Raw genomic sequence first — 24,700 nt, forward strand, 5'->3', positions numbered from 1 at the left:
TTTTTAAGAAAAGGTTATTGAGAAAATAAGTGGGAAAAACAAATGTGTTTCATGAAAATGAAAACTGTTTAAGAAGATTTCCATGAAGCATAAGTGTTTCCAGAATTAAATTATTTTTTCAAAATAAATGTTGTAAGTTTATCTATGTCTTAAATTGGTTGGTGCTCTAAAAGGCAACAAACTTTAGTCCCAGTTAGTTCACTTTTACATGTGAGATAAGGTTTTTGGAAATAATAATACCAGAGACACAGAATCCAGTGAAGACACAGCTCATCATTCATCCTCTTGCATCATAAGGGGCTCTGGGGATGATCCACTAGTTCTGTAGGTGTTTCAGCCTCCTTTTTGTTCAACTGGTGGTGATGATATTTATTTCAGATTTCATAAAGTTTAAACTGCCTACTAATATTATTTTAAAGTTGAGGGAGGGATTTTTTTTCTCATGAAAAGTACATTGAATTAATTGGTACCAATATCTACTGAACTATTCGATTCCTGTGTGGATTAAGGCATAGTTAGGAATAGGTGAACTAATGAGGCCTCACAAATTCATATGATTCATGAATTTTATTCATATGGATGATATTAAATACCTTAGTAATATTTGCATGTCTTATCTCATGTCTCTACTGGTGACTTTTTTTTTTTGGCTGATGAAGTTGCCTTTTCTCAATTGATGGCATGAGTAAATGAAAGGTCTTTATCATTAATTTAATGTCAGGTAGGATATTTCTCTTAAGAAGTCTGAAAATACTTATTTAAGTACTTTTTGTCTTCCAGAATCCTCACACTGGGCCTCGGATTTCTCGTGATCCCGTTTCTTCCCGCAAGTAACCTCTTCTTCCGCGTGGGCTTTGTGGTTGCAGAGCGAGTGCTCTACCTCCCCAGTGCGGGATACTGCATGCTGCTGACCTTCGGCTTTGGAGCTCTGAGCAGACACACTAAGAAAAAGGTATCAACCTGGAGCAGTGCTGTGCAGAACCAAAATGACTTCACACAGCTCACTAATGACATTCACTTTGTCTCTCTGTTGTCAAGAAACTAATCACTGCCATAGTCCTTGGCATCTTACTCATCAACACTCTGAGATGCGTGATTCGCAGTGGCGAGTGGCGGAGTGAAGACCAGCTCTTTACAAGTGCCCTATCTGTGTGTCCCCTCAATGCTAAGGTACCTTGACTGCCAGCTTTCTTTTAAAGCCTTAACAAAACCTAACTCGGAAGTGTTTGAAATCCTTCAGCTGAGTAAGAATATCTTTTTTGTTGACATTATTGGGTTTTGAACTCAGAGCCTCATGCTTGCTAGGCAGTTGCTCTACCACTTAAGCTATTCTGCCAGCCCTTTTGTGTATGTGTGTTGAGTATTTTTGAGATGGGGTCTCTTGAACGGTTTGCTCAGGCTGGCCTCAAACTGTGATCCTCCTGATCTCTGCCTGCCAAATAGCTAGAATTACAGACATGAGACATTAGCACCCAGCAAGAATAATGTTTACTATGGGACAGTATCTAGCAAAAGACCCTGACAAAATACTTCACTTTTTCTTTATTGTATTTTTAATTAATTTAATAAGATTCATTCGAATTCCACCTAGCCAAAATAATTTAAAAGAAATGAAAACCAGACAATATCAAGAAAACAGGTTACTTAAAGTCATACTCACCTTCTAGTTGTTACAGTCACCCTTTGAAGAGGGCAGTGGACATGACATCACATCTCCAGGCTGGGGTTGAGAAAGGCACACATTCTAACTGCTTACAGGAACTTCTCAAAATCAATACTCTGGCAATAGCAGGAGCAAGCCTCTTCCAAGCTATAATTTGAAGGTAGCAATTCCTATTAGTGGGCTATGAGTTAGTTAACTATGCTGTATGTGGCACAATAGTATATTGTGAATGGAGTTCCCTGCTTGTGCGTCCTTTGTCCAGATTAGGTTAACATAGATGTGTATACTTTAAAATTGGTAGTGTTTTCAGTGAAGCAGCCTGGTAGGAATTTAATTTACTTGTATTTTTGATAAACCCAACCTTTCATTCAACCAGCTATACCTTTTGAACTTTCGGTGCCCTTTTCTAAATGAAGGGGATAATATCTACTTGCTAGGCTCATTGTGAAGGCTGAGTGAGCTAAGGCACCCCAACATGGTGTCAGCACATATACTAGGTGCTCAAGAGGTGTTAGTTTCCCACCAAAGTGTTCTGGCTTCACATTAAATAACAGGAAGGGAATTATTTTTGCTGAAAGGGAAGAGGGGAGAGAGAGACGTGAGGTTAGAAGACTTGGCTCTTCATACAGACTATACCATCTTTCCTCTTAGGCCATCTGAATTGGAACTGCTTCAAATTGCTTAAATGTATCCTCCTGGGTGAGGGAATATCCTCTGAAATTCTGTCTCATTTCCATGTTCTGTATTTAAGAGAAAGCAAATATTTTGGGCAAAAATATGTAAATAAAACTATTGAATAGTTGACCTCTTACTGTGCCCCTTGAAGTAGAGAATATATAAAATACATAACAGGTATGACTCGGCTTGCCCTTTTCTTGGATTGAAACATCTTGTTTATGTTTTATAGTTAAGAGATGTAGGTAACATGGTACAATTCTTATGTATTAATAAAAGATGTGGGCAAAAGATAAAAGAATGATTACTTCAAGCTTTTTATATTTGATTTGCTGAATGATCAATTTATTTATGCTACTGAAAATAAATAGCCTGTGACTTAACTTCATAAATGTTAATAGACTTGATTTATCTTTACTTTCTGTGTAAATAGCAGGAAAATATAAATAAATAGCAGCTATAATTCCTCCTTTACCACGAAGAACTCTGGTCTCTTTATAAAGCTCTGTAATTAATCTCCATTATCTTCCTGTTAAGGTTTTTGGAGACAGAGGGTACTGCATTCTTTATTTTCCCAGATGGGAGAAACTGAGGCATAGAAAGGTTAAGTTGATACTATTTAGGTTACCTGGTAGGAGCTGTGCCCAGGTAACACTAGTAACTGAAGGGGGGCACATATATATGTCTATATGTCCAGGCTTGAAAGTCTGCCCAGTACATGACTTCATCATAGGCTCAGAGACACAGGGTTATACACATGCATGCAAACTGTGATTAGGACTGTGTATTCCTCTTTTTAACTTAAGGTATGCATACCGACCCCACCTTCAAAATAGACGCACTGGTCACAGTCCTTTTTCCAAGAACTTTTTTTGATGATTCTATTAAATACAAGCAAAATAATAGTTGTGTTTTAACTTTCCATGCCAAACTGAAGTGTCCTAAAATTTTCTTCCTCTTTTTTGAAAAAAGTTATATCAATTTCAAGGAAGAGATCTCATTTAGAAAAACACTGCTTTCTTTCAACTGCTTTATAGAGGATATATTTTTCTATACTGGTTTCCACTTTATATTCATTGAAATTAAGTAAGTAGTTGGTACCTGGCTCTAATTTAGGCCCACATTTATAAACTAAGACTCATCTTTTTTTTTTGAAAGATTGCAAAATCAGTGTGGGTAGTGCTGGTCCCTGACCTGCATTGAAGTTACACATAGTTCATTGCATATAGCAGGCACTTAATATTAGTTACTGAATTGGACCAAATGAAAGTTGAATTCACTGAGCCTGCTGTGGGTGAGATTCCAAGTACCTAATTTATTTGCAGTCATTTTTAGTTTTTAAGATTTAACCATATGTTGCACTTACTGTCCACTCAGAGAATTCTAAATTCATTTGACAATGAAAAGGATCCTATACTACTGTGAGGTATTCACTTCATGAGCTACCCAGCATACTTGTAGGTTTTTCGTGTGTTTATAAGATTTTAAGTTTTACACCCAGTGTTGGTTCAGTGCTAATATTAAAAGCATCTTTCATAATGGATGCTTTTACTTTGCATGTGCACATCATTCAGTTGCAATGGTTATTTTTAATCTGGCTTCTGTGCTGGTTCATTGCCTCAACATATGAAGCACAAAAGCTGGAAGGAAAGTTGAATAAACAAGCCTTTTCAGTCTGTCACATACCATGGAAACAAAAATCACTCATTCTCTAAGCACCATTTCAAATAACCTCATTGGCAAATTTCTGTTTTGTTTTCTCTTAAGATGTAGGCAGCTATTTTCTGTTCACAGAATTCCTTCCACCTATAGGGTGAGGCTGTTTACCAGTTCTTAATTATGGACTGCCTTCCAGGTCTAAATCAGGTTTTTTGTTTTTTGGGTTTTTTTTTTTTTTCTAACTCATCCCATTTAAATAATTGCAGTCGGATTTTCTGGAGTGCCCCTTCTTCCTGGGCTTCCAGCCCAGCATCGTGAGCATCTTAACAGAACACTGTCCATACTGCAGAGGGCAGTTGAACTCTTTGTCTGAGCTTTTTCTGGAAAAACTAGAATTTGCCCAGGAACAAAGGAAAGCAGCAGGAGCTTGGGGGCTGAAGAGGTGAAGTCACATTGAAGTCTGAGTAAAAGCCGTATTTGTGTTCTGGGGACCACAAGGACATGTCTTGAAGGTGGCATTCTCCAGCCTTGGGTTCTTTTGTGCATGGGACGGGAGGGAAGTCACACATCCAATCTGGGATCAGGGGGAGGCGCAAAATGGAGCCATTTATAATGCACTTTTCACAACACACGCTCCAGCAATAGCATTAACTGAGCTGTCTCCAAGCTATAATTTAAGGATGAAAATACCTATGAACAGACAATACAGTGGTCCAGGAAGTTTAAATTATACTGTGTGGTGCACAGGAGTACACATTTACATCACCTGCTATTTCTGCTTGTGATTCCTTTCATTAGATTAGGTAAACACAAATGTAGGTACTTTAAAATTGGCAGTGTAAAAGGAATCTCTGTTACATATGTGTTTATAGAACATTGCTCTGCTCTGTTCCCTTCCAGAAATGCAAGTGTATTTGAGGAAGTGCTATAACTGTAGGATTAGATTGATAATGCTAGATGTCGTTACGTTTTCAGAGGTGGTTTCAAAGCAGTGTTCAGGAGAACATTCCCTGAATGTGTTTAAAGCATTGCTGTATTTCAAGATTTATTGGTTTGCTCTGGCTGCCACAGCAAAATACTACAGACAGTGTGGCTTAAACAATAGAAGTTTATTCTTTCATAATTCTGGAAGTCCCAAGTTTAAGGTGTTAACAGGGTTGCTTTCTTCCGATGCCTCTCTCCTTTTTATGTATGTGGCCATCTTTTTGTGGCCTCACATGGTCTTTGCTACGTGCGTCCCCAGTTTCTCTTTGAGTGTCCAGATTTCCTCTTTATTTTTGAGAAGAAATGTTTTGATAGACAAATGTGAGAGATACTTGCTAGAGACATTGCAGATTCCTCCTCTTATTAGGATACCATGAGACTGAATTGTGAGGTCACCTATGTGACCTTATTTTACCTTAATTACCTATTTAAAGACTCTGACTCCAACAGCTGCATCATGAGGTACTAGGGGCTCCATCTATAAACTTTGGGGGACACTGATTTATATACATAGTGTAAAATAAAAGACATGCTTTTACTTTAAGGAGAAAAGTGGATAGTGTAGATGAGGAACCTGGAAATTGCCTGGAGCACCTAATAAATGAGTATGCCATAGTAAGAAGAAACACAGGCTTGGAACCTGGTTCAGATCCAGCATCACAGTCTTTATGTGAGGCTCAGGAACGTCAAAGCAGTTTGTCAGCTTAGAAGGGAGAGCAGCTCTGTCAGCTCAGCTCAGAGGGCTGCTGTGGAGAGAGCAAAACATGCAAGGATGGTGACGATGTATGAGGTGGCTCCCAGCTGCTGGTGTTAATGTTGTCATTATCAGTCACCCTGAGTCCTTCTTACCAACATCCTTTCCTGAGATTGCCAGACGTCTATGCTGCATGGTCCCAAAAGGAGCTTCTGATCATCAATAAATACCTTTGGTGATTGTCCTTTTAGGCCTGGGCCATCTGCTTCCTGGTTGTCATCCAGGTCCCAGCTCCTTTCTTTGTAACGTATTCTGAGCTCATGTGCAATTGAGAAAGTGCCATAAATTGGTCTCCTGGCGTCCTCATTCTAAGATGGCTTGACAATTCCTACTAGGTTTGGACCTGTGAGTCCTGTTTCTCCCAGTTGTCTTTACCACTCTCTTCAATCATTACAAATTCTCTTCTGTTTTCTCTTTTTTAATGGAGGTGAAATTCTCATAATATAAAATAAAACATTTCAGTTCCTCAAAAAATTAAAACGAATTGTCATTTGACCCAACAATTAACTTTTGGGTATATACCCAAAAGAATTAAAAGGAGGGAGTCGAGTATTTGCATACATGTGTTCATAGTAGCACTTTTCACAGTGCCAAAACATGGAAGCCACTCAAGTGTCCATCTGTCGACAGATAAATTGATAAAGTATAGTGTATACATGCAATGGAATATTACTCAGCCTTTAAAAGGAAGGACTCATACAGCAACATGGATGAAACTCAAAGTCTTTACTCTCTGAAATAAGTTAAACACAAATGGACAAATTTTATGTGATTTCATATGAAGTCCCTAGAATAGTTAGACAAGATAGAGTGGTGATTGCTCAGGCACAAGGTTTTAAAATTAACCATTAGAGTGGACAACTCCATGGGATTTAGAGCATTCGTAGCATGGTGAAACCACTGTCCCCCTATTTGGTTCTAGAACATTTCCATCCCCCTTGTGCTCTTTCTCTCACAATGTCCCCTATCAATTTCTTCCACTTAGCTTGCTGTAAGATGATGAGGTTTTTCTGGGAGTTGCTTCTCCTCCAGCTGACTCTCTGGGTGAACATGCCGGCCTGAGACTTCTACCACCCGCTCCTACCTTCCTGCTACCACATTGGTGTCTCTGGCTTGCTCCTCTCCTGAAGCAGCCCCTCTGGCCTCTTCAGTCAACCAATTTTTGTGCCTTTTTCAGTGTTCCTCAAATTTCTCGCCGCCTCGCTACCACCCTAGTTCAGTCTGCTGTCGTCTGTCCCCAGGACCATGACCACAGCCTGTGCCTGGACCCCTGTTATCTGCTCCTTCCCTACCCAAGAGCTTTCTGCAATGTCACTTACTTCAAATCTGATTACAATCCCTTGCCACCTTCCTATCCCTAGCTTACTGTCATGGGTTGCATTACACCCCCCAAAAAAGACAGGTTCAATTCCTAACATCTTTAAATGTGACCTTATTTGGGAAGGAAGTTGTTGAAGATGTAATTAAGATGCAAATTAAGATGACATTGCTATGGTTTGAATGTGTGCCCAAAAGTTCATTTGTTAGAAACTTGATCTCCAAATTCATATGCTTAATGGTATTTGGAGATAAAACGTTTCAAGATTAATAGGGTTAAATAAAGTCATGCAAGTGTGGTATTAGTGGCTTCATAGGAAGAGAAACCAGAGCTGTCATGGCTGCCCTAGCTTGCCCTCTTCCATTATGCAGCAAGAAGGCCCTCATCAGATGTGGTGCTTGGACCTTAGACTTTCCAACTCCTGAACTGTGACCTAAAACATTTCTGTTTGTTGTAAATTACCCAGTCTGTGGCATTATACTAGACCATCAGAAAACAGTGGTCATGCTGGGATAGAGTGGGCCCTTTTGTGTCCTGATAAGAGGATAAGAGACAGGGAGACAAAGAGGGGAGAAGGCTGTCTGAGGATAGTAGCAGAGATGTAGCTGCAAGCTGAGCATTGCTGGCAAACACCAGGAGACAGAAGAGAGGCTGGAACAGTTTCTCCCTCATTGCCTCCAGGAGGAATCTGCCCTGCTTCCACCTTAAGTTTGGCCTCTAGAATTCTGAGGAATAACAACATTGGGTAAAACCTCAGGTGGCAGTGCTTGGCTATGATATCCCAAGGACACTACACATGCAGACTCTGCGCTGGTCCTCCATGCTTTCAGGACAGCTTCCCCCTTCATGGCTGCTGTGTACCAGCTAGCTAGCTAGTCTGCACTCATGTAACACTGAACCTCCTGCCCACATAGAGGCTTCCTCCTAGCCCTTAACCTGATCATGCTGCTTCCTGTGCCTGGGGCACCCTCCACCAAAAACTACTGCTCAAGAGCACTTTCAGATCTCAGCCAGAAAGTTCCTCCCTTGGGATGCTTTCCCAGATTTGCTAGGCTTTTGTTCCCTGCCATGTCTCCAGCTGCTGGCACAGTTCCATGGCCATTCACCATCCATCCATCATTACCTAAAGGATGAGGGAAGGTAGATCTTACTAGGTGTTGTCTTAGTTCAGGCTGCTGTAACAGAACATCATGGGCTAGAGGTTTAACCAGCAAATATTCACCTCTCAGAGTTCCAGAGGCTGGGGGAGAGGGGGAGTCCAAGATGAGGGCACCAGAGGTGTGGTGCCTGATGAGGACCCTGTTCTGAATTGAGGGATAGCCATCTTCTTACTGGGTCTTCACATAGCAGAAAGAGGGTGAGAGGGCTCTCTGGAGCCTCTTACAAGGGCACTGACCTCACTATTGAGCCCCCACCCCCACGATCTAATCACCACACAAAGACCCTACCTCCTAATCCCATTACGTTAGGAGTTAAGATTTCAACATACAAATTTCGGAGGGATATATTCGTCCCACAAGAGGTGTAAAGCAAAATGCTTATAATGCCACCAAAGAAAGAAGTTACACAAGTATTTGGACACCATAGGCAGACAGAACCATTGTTTATTGTCCTTACATCCACACGTGCTTCACTAATACCTCAACTCTAATGGGGTGTGTGGGAGAGAAGGATTTAAGGCTTAGTAAAAACAGCCTGGCTTCTTGATTTTTCAGTTTCCTCTGCTGAGTTATTTCATTAATTTTCCTTCCATTGTACTTTAGTGACATGTCTGCTTGTCACTTCCCTTTCATCTAGATTTTTCTTCCGTGGTGGGGCATTAAAACACAAACAACTCCCACACTCCTGTAGAGTTTTAGCAAAATTCCTGGTGGGTGATTTTTTTTTTAATCCCTTTTCTTTTGTCTTCACTTAGAAGGTGAGATAGTTGTCCAGAGGCTGAACAAAGAAGTCTGTGTGCTGATGGCCAAATTGTCATCTGTATTTTCAGGTTCACTACAACATTGGCAAAAACCTGGCTGATAAAGGCAACCAAACAGCAGCCATCAGATATTATCGGGAGGCAGTAAGGTACTGCAGTCATGTCCTATATACACATACTGTTTCCACTTTCTGGGATCCCACACCTATCCCCTTAAAAACCCCAACCTTGAGATATCTTTGCTAGTTCCTTAGAGTTCAGTGAAAACAACAGTAACAGCTTGATTTCTCTCTAAACTTCCAGATTAAACCCAAAGTATGTTCATGCCATGAATAATCTTGGAAATATCTTAAAAGAAAGGAATGAGCTACAGGAAGCTGAAGAGCTGCTGTCTTTGGCTGTGCAAATACAGTAAGCATTGTTTTTATAATTATGCCAGGGACAAAGAAATGAGTTCCTGTGTTTAGTTTCTTCTAAGTCATTCTTTCTCTTGTTTTTCTTTTTTAAAAATACTCTTCCAGGCCAGACTTTGCTGCTGCATGGATGAATTTGGGCATAGTGCAGAATAGCCTGAAACGGTTCGAGGCAGCAGAGCAAAGTTACTGGACAGCAATTAAACATAGGAGGAAGTACCCAGATTGTTACTACAACCTCGGGCGGCTGGTAAGGTCAAGGAAAGACTGGGTTTCCCCTTAATTACAGTAAAATGACACTCATAAAAGCTATGCAGCACTCTGCATTTTATAAAGTTCTTTCACATATGTTTATCTCATTTGAAGGTAGTTATTTGGTTTCCTTATGTAACATGTCAAAGCTCTAATTAGTGAGCAATCCAAATTGAAGTAGTCAGGTATAAGAGCTCTCTAAGGTAATAGGTTAGACTAAGGAATAAATTCAAATGTTTTAAATCCCTTCTGCCTTAGAAAACAGTAATCCAAGGACTAACTTCCTGATAAATAACAGTTTCTCTGTTTTTAAAACACAAATTGAAAAGAAACTGAGATTTCAAAACAGACCTGTTGTGTGATTTCTGAGCCTCCTTGTTCTCCCTCCTCAAGGAAACAGTCTCTTCATCTCTAGAGGGCATCCTCCCCAGAAAGGACAACTTCGGAAGTCAGACCATTTATTTAAAAGGGCTTCAACATTACATGATAAAAATAGGAAATAATGTGTTCTGTAACAGCTTTACATTTTTGGTTGTTGGCAGAATATTTATGAAGATCTGATTGCTCTTGATTTTCTTGACAAAATGAGATATACAAATAGTAAAATTCTTTAAAAAGGATGATTGTATTTTTCCCTCAACCAACTCTTAAATTTGGTCTCAAGAAAACAAATATGTATTCCTGTTATATTTAGATTTATTAGGGAAAGTTGTTAAGGGAAAAATTTTTGATTCATGTGAGCCAAACTGGAATATATGCATAGTGATAGGGCTTTTAAAAGAAGTTCATAAGACGAGTACCATGGCTTACACCTGTGATCCTAGCTACTTGGGAGACTGAGATCAGGAGGATTATGATTCAAGGTTAGCCCAGACAAATAGCTCTTGAGACTCCCTATCTCCAAAATAACCAGAGCAAAAATGCACTGGAGGTGTGGCTCGAATGATAGAGTGCCTACTTTGTGAGTGCAAAGTTCTGAGTTCAAACTCCAGTCCCACCAGAAGAAAAAAGTTTGCATATAGTTTTCCTGATTTTACCAAGTGTAGCCTCACAAGTAGGATAGCATCCCAGTGTTCTAAAAAAATGTTTGTTTATCCTCATTTGAAATGCCCAAAGCTTCTTTCTTTTATGGAGTCCTTGTGTTATCAAAACCAGTGCTTCCGAAAATTGATTGTATATTCATATATCCCTACCCTGTCTCAGTTTTGGGGAATCAAAAGCTCCACAGATGATTTACATTTAAAAATAATAACAAAATTGTAATAATACCTTATCACTAGCCTTGCATCAGAGAAGCATTCTTGTCTGGACTTTGACCTGAAGATCATGTCAGAGCAGAAGGGCCTGTTTGGGGCCAGCAAACCGTTAAGTGTTGGCTGCTTTAAATTTATGGGAAATCCAGTCTTCCTTTCTTACCATTATATGAATGTCTATGGTCTTAACGTCTTTGATTCTGGACTGGATAGCCATGACTTTGCGTATTGATGGAAATAAGATTTTATGAATGAAGGAAACAAGATGGCAGCACATATGGCTAAAGAATGGTAAAGACTGACCTTTCCTTTTCTGAATAAGTCACTTAAGTGGGCAGATAATGCTTGTGTTATAGATTTTAAAGTGAAGTGGCTTGTGTGTTTTTATTTTAAACATATAAAACATAATTTAGTTTTGAGGTACTATAAGAAGAGACCATTGCTATGTGATTACTCCAGTGTGGAAAAGAGTACCTACTTTCTCTTGGCCACCAACAGAAGAGTTGTCAGGGGGGATGAGTGGCAAGTCCTTGATTGAGCCAAAGAAAGAATTCAGGGGCAGACCTGCAGAGGAATCTTTAACAGAGCAGATTTATTTAAGCAAAAACTAGATCAGCAGAAGTGATTATAAAGTGATAGTGTACCCCCAAAGGAAACTGAGGGTGGGGAGCTTGACCAAGCAATTAATGCCTTCAGCCCCAGGCCTTAGGTACTTTTATGGATAGGGTTTGATGATTATGGTAAGAATATGTATATAATTGTATTGTTTTCTAAGAATGGTAGGGTATTTCCAAAAACCAGGAAATAGGAAGTGGTTTACCTAACAAGGTGTCTTCTGAGCCAAATGACAATTTGAGAGGAGGTGTGTGCATAAAACCACAACTATAATTAAATGTAAGTGAGGCTTCTGGCTAACCCCTAGAGTTGGTTAAGTCCCTGTTGGGGTCGTTGCTGGGGACCGTTGGTCACTATACCAAGAAGTAGCCTCAACCATAGTCAACCATTACTCTAGGACAATGGTGGATCAGGATATTGACAGAATGTACCTGGGTACAGTGCTGCACCTGGTCCCTGGCTCTTTTGTGTTATTACTCCTTTTCTACCTGTCTATGCCCTATCAGGGTTCAGTAATGGGACTGACCCTAGGGACTAGCAAGAGGCTTGAACAAGAAGATGAACAGCACAGTATTCCCGTTGTCCCACCTCAGCTGTCCCTGGGCCTTGAGTGCATTTCTGTTTTCTTTTACATTTCAAGACTCTGCACTTTATGATCTAGTTATATGCCTCAATGCTGAAATTACTTTCTCTGTGAATGCAGAAGATTGGAGAAACATAAAGTTATTCTAAGGATAAGCAGTAAAATTTCATAATGATGTCAGGAGAGACCAGAAAACTCAGTTATGTACAAAGCAGCACCAGTCCTCAAAAAGTTAAGGACATGAGAACTGCCTGGGTGCAGAAGAGGAGCAGATGGAATTTTGGGATATATGCATGGGGGTGGGTACTGTTTCCGTTTACTGTGTCTTTTAAATTAGTGCTTGAGCAACATATTAGAGTTGACATCCCTGTGGGTTCTTCTTTCGCTCCTTACTTTTATTTTTCTGCTGAAGGTAACTCCTTTCTGGTTATTGCTTACAAAGTGAATGTGTCTGGCTACAGCCTCCTGCTTTTAAAGCTCTACTTCACAGCCTTGAGCTCTTCTTCCCTAGTAGCTACTGTCACTGCAATTCCTTGGGTTTCAGAAAAGAGAGATTTTATGCTAAATGAGCCTTCTGTTTTAGGAGTTACAGCCAAAGTAGAGAACACAAAATGTAAACTTCCCGCTCTTATCTCAGGCCCTAGTCCTGGGATTCGTTACACTTTCGCTGGGAAGATCATCTGCAGCTTTGAACTGATTGAGACCTTTGGTGTTGTTTACTAGTTATGCTGCCCTGAAATGGTGTCCCCTGGTCCCTCCGCTCACTGTGCCTGCTCAGTTAATGCTTTTGCCCTCCACTGAGGTTTAATTATCCTGCTTTTGCCTGCTTGACAGCTTAAAAGCATTAATAGTTTAATCTTTAACAGCTCAACCAACCCATTTATATATTGGTGAATAAGAGGAAGTTAATAACTTCAAGGTGTTTTTGTTAAAAGTCATGTTTTTTTAACAGGAGACAGCATTTTGTTTTGATTTCTGGATCCTGATAAGAAGGGAATATAATGCATTTCTCTTGTGGAATAGGAAATTAGGAAAAGCTGAATTATTTGGGACATATTGCTCATCCTTGAGAGTTTTGTAATGGTGGCCTGCAGTATTGCTGGGGACAATTCACTGTACCATTGAGAATAGAAAGTGTGACAAGTATTCTAAGTACAGAAGGTTTAACAGGAAATTGATCAGTCATTGGAAAGAGTGAAAATGCAAAGGTAATATTAACACAGAGATTAATAGCTAAAGGGAACCCTATAGGTTTGGAGTAACAAAGGGGAGACAGGGATACTACCAGAATGGAAGAACTTAGCAGAAGCTGCCACCTTGTAAGAGCTGAGGTCATGGAGGAAGGACTGCTGTTTCCAGCTAGGGGACAGAGGACAGACATGGCCACTTCAGAGACAGCCAGGGTAAGGAAGGAAGAATTGGGGGAAAGTGCTGCTCCTCTCCCCCACATCTGACCCATCTACTTTCTGCTAGGTAGTTCTTATTAAATCACCATGTGTCTGTTTCCCTTAATGTGTTTGTTCACTTTGTGTATAAGAAGAGTAGAGTAGTCTTACCTGATTCAATCTGGTATTATCTCTAATAAATAGTAAACAATTAAATTAAGAATAGTAATAAGTAGAACACTATATGAAGAATTTGGTTGGCTTGTATAAATGATGTTGCACTGGTTGTCCTGGTTGTGTGATAGAGTCACCATGGATTTGTCCAGGTGACTCAAATGCTTTTGACTTGGTGGAGAAAAGTGACTTGAAAAAATTACTGGGACATCCAGTAAAGAGAGACAATTCACTGTTAAGCATCCCAAATTGTTTTAATTTTTTTAATGTTCTGTATCATTTCCTAATCATTTTTTAAGACTAAAATATTGTAACCCGATTTTTTAGTCTTCTGGAGAATTCTGACATCTTCAGCAAGTGGATACTCGTGAGTTTCCATAATTCATGAAACCTTTTTCTTACATAGTCTATTTGCTGTGTGGTCACAGGACAAGTCAAAACGTTGTTTTCTAGTGACAAGATAAACTTGACAGCAAGGAAGGAAATAGCCTTAAACTTTGATAAATTGTTATCATTTGAACTTTTTGCAGAGTTAAAGGGATCAAGTATACTCAGATGAAATGTGCACTTGAACTGAGTTCAAGAAAGCCAGGGAGTAACCTGCTAGAGAATCCATCTTTTTCTCCCTCTGAGGCTTTTACTAGCATGCAAATAGAGAGACAGCCATTTTGTATTGTTATCTATGTTAAATGAAAGTTCTTCTCAAAAGAAAACAACAGACATTTCTCCCTTTCCTCATGAGGTAGATGGCTCCAAGTTGCCAAGGGATTTTACATGGCCATGGGAGTCTTCCAAGGAGTTTACAAAGTATGTCTGACATTCTCCTGTTTTTATATTAAGTTTAGGTGTAGGCAGGAAGGGGCTCCTAGACCATCCTCACAATGTGAATTAGATAGTTTTCAATCACATAAAATATTTCTTTACTATTCTAAATAGTGTTTATCAAAGGTTGATAAGTGGGGTCTTTCTGGAAAAAGAATAGTGAGCAGTCTTTCAACATTTCAGAAGTTTGAAATAGGATTTAATAACTAACTAGAGTCACCCGTTCTATCATTAAGACATCTTGCACTTGAGACCTAGACCACTTGGTTCTTTCTAATCCTTGATCTTCCTTTTCTAGATGTGTGACTTTGGGCAACTTATTCATTTCCCTGTGCCTCAGTTGCTCCATCTGTAAGAGGGGATAATAATACCTACTTGGGATTCTTTTGAAAAGAAAATGGGTTTATATGAAAGAATTAGAAACTCCATTTTAAAAAGGTTAGGTTGGATTGACTGGTTGTTTGCTTGATTTTTGTGGGTTTTTGGTAATATCTTGGGGGAAAAAAGCAGAAAAATTGGAATATGAATTTTGGTCTTTACTTTTTAGTATGCAGATCTGAATCGTCACATGGACGCATTGAATGCGTGGAGGAATGCGACCATGCTGAAGCCAGAGCACAGCCTGGCTTGGAACAATATGATCATCCTCCTGGACAACACAGGTGCAGCAGGAGAGCTGATAGATCAGAGGAGATTGATTCACAGGACAGTACTCTTGATAATTAGGAAGGCTGGATTATTGTGCTTCCCCCACCCCATATATATATATGTATATGGGGTTAAATACTTTGTATTACAAAAATGCCTATTCTAGAAAATGGAGTTTCCTTTGATATACTGGAATATAGATGGTGAGGAAAATGATACTGCACTTAGAATTGGTGTTGAGTTATGTGTGAAGGTATGTAGCTCATTCATTCTCAAGCTTGTCATCTAGCCATGCCTAAATCCAACATGCTGGAGGCAAGAAGGGCTTCTGGGTTGTTTGTGAGATGGAAGGCAGAGGTCCATGCTCCCAAGTTCATAGACTGTACATCAGGAAATGCCCTCACATCTACACTAAGAGCCGTGGGTTTTTGTGGGGTTTTTTGTGGGGGTGGGGGGGAGAGGTGTTGTTTGTTTTCATGCAGTACTGGGGTTTGAACTCAGGGCTTTTTGCACTTGCTAAGCAGGCGCTCTATCACTTGAGCCATGCCATCAACCTTCTGTTTGTGTTTGTTATTTTTGTTGAGCCACAGGTTCTTTTTTGAGACATAATGACTTGATGGTCTGGTTTCTTGGCCCTCAGCAAACCAGAGTTTTTCTGCTGCCTTTATTTTGTTTTGTTTTTGTGGTGCTGGGGATCAATCCCAGGGCCTCCCACATGCTAGGTAGGTGCTCTACCTCTGAGCTACACCCTAAGCCCTTTGCTACCCTCATTTTTCAAATCCACCCATCCTTTAAGAAATCACGGTGTTGATTTGGCAGAATTTAAAGACAGTCAGCTATCTAAACAGTGTGGGAAGAGCCACTCATTTCTAAGGAAAATACATATGTGCACTGTCATGTGAGAAATACTCAGACACTCAAGTGCTACTGCAGTGCTCTTACTTTGCAGACTTATTTTCTCCAGTTTGGGTATATCTGGTGTGTGTGTGGGGGCGGGGGCAGATTAAAGCTAGTTTTTATGTGGGTTTACAGAATTTAATCCAAAGCTGTTTGAATATTATGTCAGAATTGTGCTTGGTTCAAGTTTGTATGTGTATTTCATAGGTTCTACATGGATTTTCTTAAGTAGTTTATTCATAATTATTATATGTAATGCATGTAAACCCTGTTAATCATAGACAAAAACACAAGAATATTAACATGTTTTGTTTTTATTTTTCATTTTTTTTTCTCCCTCTCAGGTAATTTGGCCCAAGCTGAAGCAGTTGGAAGAGAGGCACTGGAATTAATACCTAATGATCACTCTCTTATGTTCTCATTGGCAAACGTGCTAGGGAAATCCCAGAAATACAAGGTATGTAAACCACAGGCTGTGATTTCTTGCAATTATTGCCAGCAGCTGACAGAAACCATCAGTGTTACTTCTGCCCAGTTAAATTCAGAATTAGGCCAGAATGATGGCAGTAGTACACCAGGGTAGCTTGGTCAGTTTTTTTCCCAGAGATGTTACCCAAAAGATGGATGTGCAAGGTCAAATCCAGTGGCCTTTCTCATCAGAACTGAGCCTTATGTTCACATGCAGGGAGGGAAAAGGAGCCCAGGGCAAGGGGCAGTGACCAGAAAGAGCTGCTATCTCTGGCTGCACAGTTGGTGCGAGGACCCCTCAGCCCACCCTCCCGCAAAGGGTCTAACTGTGCCGTTTTGATGGGACTGGAGCTCAGGTTTATCTGTGGGTGCTGTCTTCTGCATACAAAGAATAATCATCAGTGGAGGAAACATGGCTGGTTCTTGCTGCTTCCAAGGTTTTTCCTCCTCTGAGTTATAGGTCATCAGTAAGAAGTAGAGGTTTCTGACCAATAAAAACCACAATATAAGCCAGGTGCTGATGGCTTATGTCTGTAATCCTAGCTACTTGGGAGGCTGTGATTGGGAGGATATCCATTCAAGGCCAGTCAGGGTGAATACCTCTTTAGACCTCACCTCCAAAATAACCAGAGCAAAATGGACTGGAGGTGTGGCTTAAGCGGTAGGGTGCCTGCTTTGCAAGTATGAAGCCCTTGAGTTCAAACCCTAGTTACACACATAAAAAAAAAATACCATATAAGTTATGAAATCTGCTTTACTTGGGCCCAGGACTGGTGAGGAGTTGGTGGGGCATAGCTCCCTGTGTACTGCAGGGACTTGAGGGTCCCAATACCAGTGTCCTCACACTCTATCAGAATCACTTAGGAGCTGTTTAAAACAGATGCCTCCCAAGGAGGGATGGCCCCAGGATTAGGATCAGGTCTGGAAATGTACATTTCTACCTAGCATACTGGATGCCTCACACAGATAGTAAACAGGGAATGTTATTTTGGAAGCATTGCCTAGGCCTGGGAAGGCAGAAATATTTTATCTTAGAATCAGGGGCTAATAATATGTTAACTACTAATTAAAATAGCAGTATTTTGTTTTAATTATTACTTAGAGTAGTAATTAATATTTTAATATAAGTTAATGCAATAATATAATAATTTATTTCTGTTCATAAAAGCTATATGTTATTTTGATCACTCAGGCTACAGATATGACCCAAGGCCTAAATATAGTGTTAATGTTTGTTGTTTCTTTCTCCTTCTCTATTCATTAAAAGTCATAATTTTCTGTAAGAGTGAGATATTTCATCAGTTTCTCTCATTTTTGAATGTCAGAGAATTTAATAGCTTTACTATACATTATAAACATTTTCTCACTTTTGCTCCAAAAACAACTTTTGGAGGGGTTTAAGTTTCATTTCATATGGATCTACCTGAGTGGAGTGGGAGAAGTTTTCAGGTTTCCTCCTGATGACCTTCCCACCTTTGTCAGTGGAGAAGAGGTCACAGGTCTCAGTTCTCCAGTGGCCCAGCTGCAGCGTGCCTTCTTCAAATCCAGCTTATGTGAACGATCATTTTCCTATCACCCCACATTCTGTAAACTGGAATTTCTATTAAGATGACAGAGCCCAGTGTCCATTTGGCTTCCAGGTCACATTGACCTTTTTTCCTGCTGATAAAGTAGAAAAGACTCCATAAAGTAGGAGAATTCAGTTTCTGATTTCTTCATACATTTTTCATCCTACTTGTCAGAAGGAAACAATGAAATCTGAGATAAGGAGCCTACTGTGAGCTCTTGGGCAGGGACCAAGAGACAAGCATGATGTGACTCCTCCAGCTATGGTATCAGCCACTGAGCCAACAGTAAGTGTTTTTTTTAAGTTAAGGATTGGGAAGTTTAAACAAGTGTGGAGGTTTTTCTCTCCTATTACAAAAGTGATACCTGTCGCTATTGGACCACTGCTTGCCCTGTACTACTTGTTGCAGGTGTTTCCTGGGCAGGTGCTGTGGAGAGGGGATATGTGGTGACTTTTAGTGTGAGAGTAGGCACACCCTTGAGCTTGGGGATTGGTCCAGCAGGACAGAAACAGGGGTCTGCTCTCTGGGCAACTCACTTTCCCCTAAGTACTAGCTATGGGGGATTTTTTTGTTGTTATTGTTGGGTCTTTGAGCCAGGGTCTCATTTATGCAACCAGACTTGGCTTTAAAACTTCAGATCCTCCTGCTTCTACCTCCCTAGTGCTGAGATTACAGGCATGTGTCCCTTACCTGTCATTGCTATTTCATATTTTCATTTACTTGCTCAGAGTCCTTAGGGAGCCTGAAGGCTACTTGAGGTCAAGACAGGGTTTTCACTCCTATTTTTAGGTCTCCATTGCTGTCCAGTGTGCTGATGGTCAGCCATTAAGCATTCAGTTAAGTTGTGACAGGACCGAACACTTCTCTCATTAGACTCTGAACCTTCAGGCCTTCCCAGCCTGTTTTGAGACTGATGTGCAGAGTGAGCATTCTTGTGTGGTGAGTGCTTTTAGGCCACTTCTCCAAGAGCACTTTGTACCTAAAACAGTCACTTAATAACTCCTGGCCTCAATTTGTGTAAAATGGAGATAGAGATCTGCCCACCTCTTGGTGGGGTGATGTGAAAAAATGCACAAAGGAATGATTTTAACCAATAGATGGTATATATTTACTATAACATATATATTATATTACACACAAAATAATATACACACGCTATAATAATTTTAGTTTAATGATCATTAAATGAATCTCTACATATCATTTAAACTTATCAGAATTTGTTACTTCTGCCTTTCAGTTCCAGTTTGGCACTAACGTGGTTGAGAAAACCACAAAGTCGTGTTTGCTAGTACTTAGCAGGCCACTTCTCTTGTCATCCTCATTTCACTGGCCCTATAGTTTAAGATCAGGTTATATTCAGTTTCCTAAGCTCTGGGCATTTATGTCACACCTTTACAAATTTCCAGATTTTTTCCCATATCTAGGTTCGCTCTGACTTATTATTTACTTGCTTTTTTTTTTTTGGAAACAAGGCCTCACTGTGTTGCCCAAGCTGGCCTTAAACTTGTAATCCTCCTGCCTAGCCTCCTGAATAGCCAGGACTATAGGTGTACACCACTGTGTCTGGCTGATATTTTTCTTTCCTAAGAAAATTTTTTTAGCTCTATCACTTGAGCCATCAGCTTTTTTGTGTGTGTGTGTTGGGTATTTTCGAGATACTGTCTCACAAATTATTTTCCCAGGCTGGCTTTGAACCACAATCCTCCTGAGTTTTTGCCTCTCAGGTAGCTAGGATTGCAGTCATGAGCCACAAGCACCCAGCTGATATTTTTCTTTAAATAGATTTTTAATGTGGATAAATGTGTTTATCATTACTATAAATATAAGGTAACAAAAATGAAATCATTTTACTCAATTCCAGCTACATACTATTACTGGCCAGAGCTCCAAGCCTGAGGGTCGCCCTCTCTGTTTTAAAAGGGGACTGGCAGGTGTTAGAGGGCGTGACCCAAAAGCCACCATAAAGTGGAGACTTCCACCCCAAGTGAATCAGAAGGAAGGGAGGAGAATTAGCCTTGCTGTAATTCAAGGCTTCCACATCACACCTCCTCCCTTGTCTTCCCTGATTCAAGCAGGATACAATGTAGCCCCTTGGAACAGACTGTCAGAGGACTGCACAGTGAGGGTTAAGGGCCTGGCACTGCAGTGATGCTTCCATGCTTCGCATAAACACACACGCCAGTCATCTGCTGTGGATGAAATGACCTGCCAAGTCTTTTCCACCCAGATGTAAAGTCCCACACTTGTTACTACTTCGAGACCCAATCTGCATGCCCACAGGGGTGTGGAGTAGGAGAAGCCTATGAGGACATAAGCGCAGTTGTACTCTGTACTCTGCAGGCTGAGTTCGGCACAGCCCCAGCTGCAGAATAGGGCAAGAGTAAACTACAGAGCAGCTGCTTTTCCTAAGATGTTTATGTGAAATAATCTGTAGGCTGAGATCTGGCACAGCCCCAGCCACAGAAGAGAGCTAGAAGGTGAGATGTAGCTCAGCTGCTTTTCCTAAATTGTTTAACACAGGTTTCTCCTGTTACAATGTCACACTCCTCCCCAAGAACTGTTTTTCCACCTCCTTGTTTACCACTGGGTATAAAAGACTCACTGAAGGAGGACACAAGGCTTTTGGATGGGGAGGTTTTTTTGATGGGGGGGGTGTTGGGCTGAAGGGAGAGTGCTGGAGACACATTGCTAAAGGGGGAAAATGAATTGCTGAAGGAAAATTGCAAAAGAGAGGTTGATAGAATTGGTTGGCAGCTTGCAAGGAGAACATGAGACAGTGCAGGTCTGCACCAAGAACTTTATACATAGACTTTAGAAAAGCTAGGCTAAAGAAAAGCTAAGAGAAAACATGGGACAGAGCGAGTCTAAGGAAAGAGACTTTAAAGAATAGAAAGAACGACTTTAGAAGCAAGGTTTTAAAGAATTGTAAAGGAATAGGCCTTAAAGAATAGAGAAGAGAATAATAGAGAAAAGAAGCAGAATAAAGAGAAGTGAAAAGAAGCAATGAGGTTGTTGTGCATCTCCATCCAAGCACCCAACACACCTGTCTTTCTGTCCTTTGTCCTTTCTGCATCTCCTGTCACCCCCAGTTAGGTTCAGTAGTAACAGGAGCGAGAGAAAGCTCGCTCCACAAGCCTTTCTCAGTCCTAAACCTTTGCTAGATATGTTATGTCTAATATGCTATAGAAAATAATGTATTATTTTTCCTTTCAGTTGATGAAAATATTGCTGATTTTAAATATGACTTTGTTTATTGGTGTTAAGTCAGCTCATTGGCTGGGTCCTGAAGCAGCCAGATCCCTTCATTGCTTTCCTGAACAGGGCTCGAAAAAGCCTGGCACAACAAAGGAGCCTATCATGGGGTTTAAATACTGGCAGACTTTGTGTTCAAAAGAGGATGCCCTCCCCTCCTTCAGGCTCAGGTACAGCCAAGGTCTGTTGAAGGGTGCACTCAGATGACCCCACTGTTACCTCAGGGAGTCCACGCTCATTTCCAACACCTGCTCCTATAATGCCCCTTTTGTCTGTATGCTGTTCTTTTTCCATCTCCAAGCTGGAGAAATTTGATTCCTCCATTGTCTTCCAGTCCAGAATTTTCTGCCCTGCTTCCTTAGGCTCATTTCTTCCTTCCAGCCTCCTGGTCCTCTGCAGTTCAAACCCTTTCAGAAGCAGCAGCCCCCTAAGGAGGAGAGAACCCTGAGCACCTCCCCACCCTCAGCACCTGTCTCCTCCAGTCCCACTGACTCCTCAGCCATCATGACCAGCAGGCCCCTCAGGCTGATCTGAGCAGTTAGGGTAATGAAAAAAGAAATGAATGCAGGACCCTGTAGAAAATCCTAACCTGCTTTTCATCCCTGAAATAGTTCTCTCCAGTGAACTACTTCATTTGTAGGCAGCTGAGTATTTTTTTAAGCAGATTTTAGTTGCCTGACCTTATTTTCTTAAGTTTTAGGTTTAAATGAAAAGGTTTGAAAATCATCAGAAACAGCATAGCTACTTAGAAACCACCACAAACTCCATATATTTTAGGTTTTTTGCTTTGTTGCCTTTTTCTCTTGCAGTTTACCTGATATGGTAGGAAAATCTTGGGCCTCTTTTCAAAGTGTTTCAGTTGCTGGACTTGGCTGTAGATCTGACATCCCGTATGTCAGGTTGATGGGTTTATTCAGTCCCTCGTAAATGACATTTCTAAGCTACAAAGTTTTCTCTGCCAGCTGTGTCTCAAGGCACTGGTTTCAGAGCTGTCTTCCCAGGTCCCCAGGCTAAAAGAGCTGCTGGTCTCCACATTAAACAATTCATAGTCCAAAAGGTGGAAAACCCACCTGGAAAAATGCACATGGGACATAAAAAAGCAAGAGTAATTCTCCCCAAACCAACAACTTTGGTGTGTGAGCTCAGCATTTGATGCCTGCTATAGCGGACCTGGCTCTTTCAGAACAGGAGCATTGTGGGGGCGAATAGTGGCCCCGAAGCACAGGTTAAACAGGACCAACTAGGCACCTTTATCTCCAGCTTTTATGGTACAAAGTGACCATCCTGTCTACTGTGTTCAACATGACCAGGTTGGAAAACACCTCGCCCTTCCTTGGCAACTGCAGTGGAGGAAATGCAAGTCTATACAGGATCAGTTCACACACTTTGGGCATTTGGGCATGTACAAGACTGTGACATCTTTGGTGACAAGTGGCCTTTTCTTCCTCATTCTCTCTGCTCATTCTTCCCAGCTGAACAGGCTGCTTCTGGGTTATCAAGGGTGTGCTGGGTTCTTGAGGATTGAACATTCCCCAACTTCTACCCTGAAAGTGAGAGTGGGAGTGTAGTGAACAGGCCCATAAAAGCATGCACTCGATCATGGTGTTCAGCCACACTTGGTGGGTGACACAAGTGAAGGAGGACCCAGAGCTACAAATTCAGTTCACACATTTATTGAAGGAATTGTTACACAGGCAAGGGCTCACCAAACAGAAGGGTCCTTGGCACAAGTGTCACCGACCAAAAGCAGGTTCTGGTGAAAGCAAGAGGGAGAGCTCACTGGCTGTGGCCGCCAGGAGCACTCAGTCCACAGTAAGGCTGTTGGGAAAAAAGTGACCACAGTAACCGGGCATTGGACCTGTAGCAGATGGCCAGAGCTAGAAGGTACTAGTTGTGGTGGACCGGTGCTGCGACACAGGAGATCAAGAACAACTAAGGAAAGTCACCCGCCAGAGTGGCGAGAAGGCTGGCAAGGAGAGGCCACAGGAATGGTCCCTTGATGCTGGCCTAGGCTGCTTGAGTGCAAAGGATGAGGAGAAGTACAGGTTCTGGTGGTTGAGTCCAGCTGGCCAGCTTTTATAGTGTCAACCAGAAGTGTGCTTCTTGGGTGTAGTCTGTCCTAGGCATAAGGTGTGTTTGGGTGTTCCCAGTTTGGATAGGTGTATCCTCAAGCTCTCACTTTATCACGTCTGCTTTTTGTTGTTTTGGTTTATTCATTTATTCATATGTGCATACATTGTTTGGGCCATCTCTCCCCTGCCTCTGCCATCCCTCTCCCCCCAAACCTGTTGCTTCCAGGCAGAACCTGTTCTGCCCTCTTCTCCAATTTTGTTGAAGAGAAGGCATAAGAAATAATAAGAAAGACATGGCGTTTTTGCTAGATTGAGATATGGGTAGCTATACAGAGAGATTCCTAGCATTGCTTCCATGCACATGTGTATTACAACCTGAATTGCTTCATCTCTGCCAGACCTCTTCACTACTTCCAGGTCACCTTCCCATAGTGGCCTCTGTCAGTTCCTCTACAGTGGGCACATCAAACACTTTCAAGTTTTGGGTTCCCTACCTTTCCCTATTCCTCCTGTATGTGTTCTCCCCTTAGCATGTGACCCATGTCCAATAATATTTCTGCATTTGTTTTAGGTCTAAAGTCCGCATATGAGGGAGAACATACAATTTTTGGCCTTTTGAGCCTGGCTAACTTTGCTTAAGATGATGTTCTCCATTTCCATCCATTTACTTGCTAATGATAAGATTTCATTCTTCTTCATGGCTGAGTAAAATTCCATTGTGTGTAGATACCACATTTTCTTAATCCATCGTCAGTAGTGGGGCATCTTGGCTATTTCCATAACTTGGTTATTGTGAATAGTGCTGCAGTAAACATGGGTTGTGCAGATGCCTCTGGAGTAACCTGAGTCGCATTCCTTTGGGTATATCCCCAGGAGTGGGATTGCTGGATCATATGGCAGATCTGTGTTTAGTTTTTTAAGTAGCCTCCATATTGTTTTCCAAAGTGGTGTACTAGCTTACATTCTGACCAGCAGTATATGAGGGTTCCTTTTTCCCAGCATCCTCGCCAGCATTTGGTGGTGGTAGTGTTTTTGATGATGGCTATTCTAATAGGGGTGAGGTGGAATCTTAGTGTGGTTTTGCATTTCCTTTATGGCCAGGGATGGTGAGCATTTTTTCATGTGTTTTTTGGCCATTTGAACTTCTTCCTTTGAAAAAGTTCTGTTTAGTTCAGTTGCCCATTTCATTGATTTTTGGGGAGTTTAGTTTTTTGAGCTCTGTGTATATCCTGGTTATCAGTTCTTTGTCTGATGTATAGCTCACAAATATTTTCTCCCACTTTGTAGGGTGGTCTCTTCAATTTAGAGACCATTTCTTTTG

General features: G+C 41.0%; 1 protein-coding gene across 6 annotated transcripts in view; it reads left to right on the forward strand.

Annotated features, from left to right (window-relative positions):
* Tmtc4 (transmembrane O-mannosyltransferase targeting cadherins 4) overlaps window positions 1-24,700 on the forward strand; it is a 62,638-nt gene that overhangs the window by 32,625 nt on the left and 5,313 nt on the right. For 4 of the 6 annotated variants that reach the window (XM_074043040.1, XM_020160886.2, XM_074043042.1 and 1 more), the window contains 7 exons: window positions 781-952; window positions 1,039-1,170; window positions 9,044-9,123; window positions 9,278-9,385; window positions 9,496-9,637; window positions 15,019-15,133; window positions 16,361-16,473. In XM_074043040.1, the coding sequence (XP_073899141.1) occupies window positions 781-952; window positions 1,039-1,170; window positions 9,044-9,123; window positions 9,278-9,385; window positions 9,496-9,637; window positions 15,019-15,133; window positions 16,361-16,473 (862 nt within the window). Of the gene's footprint in view, window positions 1-780; window positions 953-1,038; window positions 1,171-9,043; window positions 9,124-9,277; window positions 9,386-9,495; window positions 9,638-15,018; window positions 15,134-16,360; window positions 16,474-18,226; window positions 18,338-24,700 lie in introns of all 6 variants that reach the window. The other 2 variants (XR_012436157.1, XM_074043041.1) reach the window with 2 other exon arrangements.

This window comes from Castor canadensis, chromosome 10 (genome assembly GCF_047511655.1).
Source record: "Castor canadensis chromosome 10, mCasCan1.hap1v2, whole genome shotgun sequence".
Classification (NCBI taxonomy): Eukaryota; Metazoa; Chordata; class Mammalia; order Rodentia; family Castoridae; genus Castor; species Castor canadensis.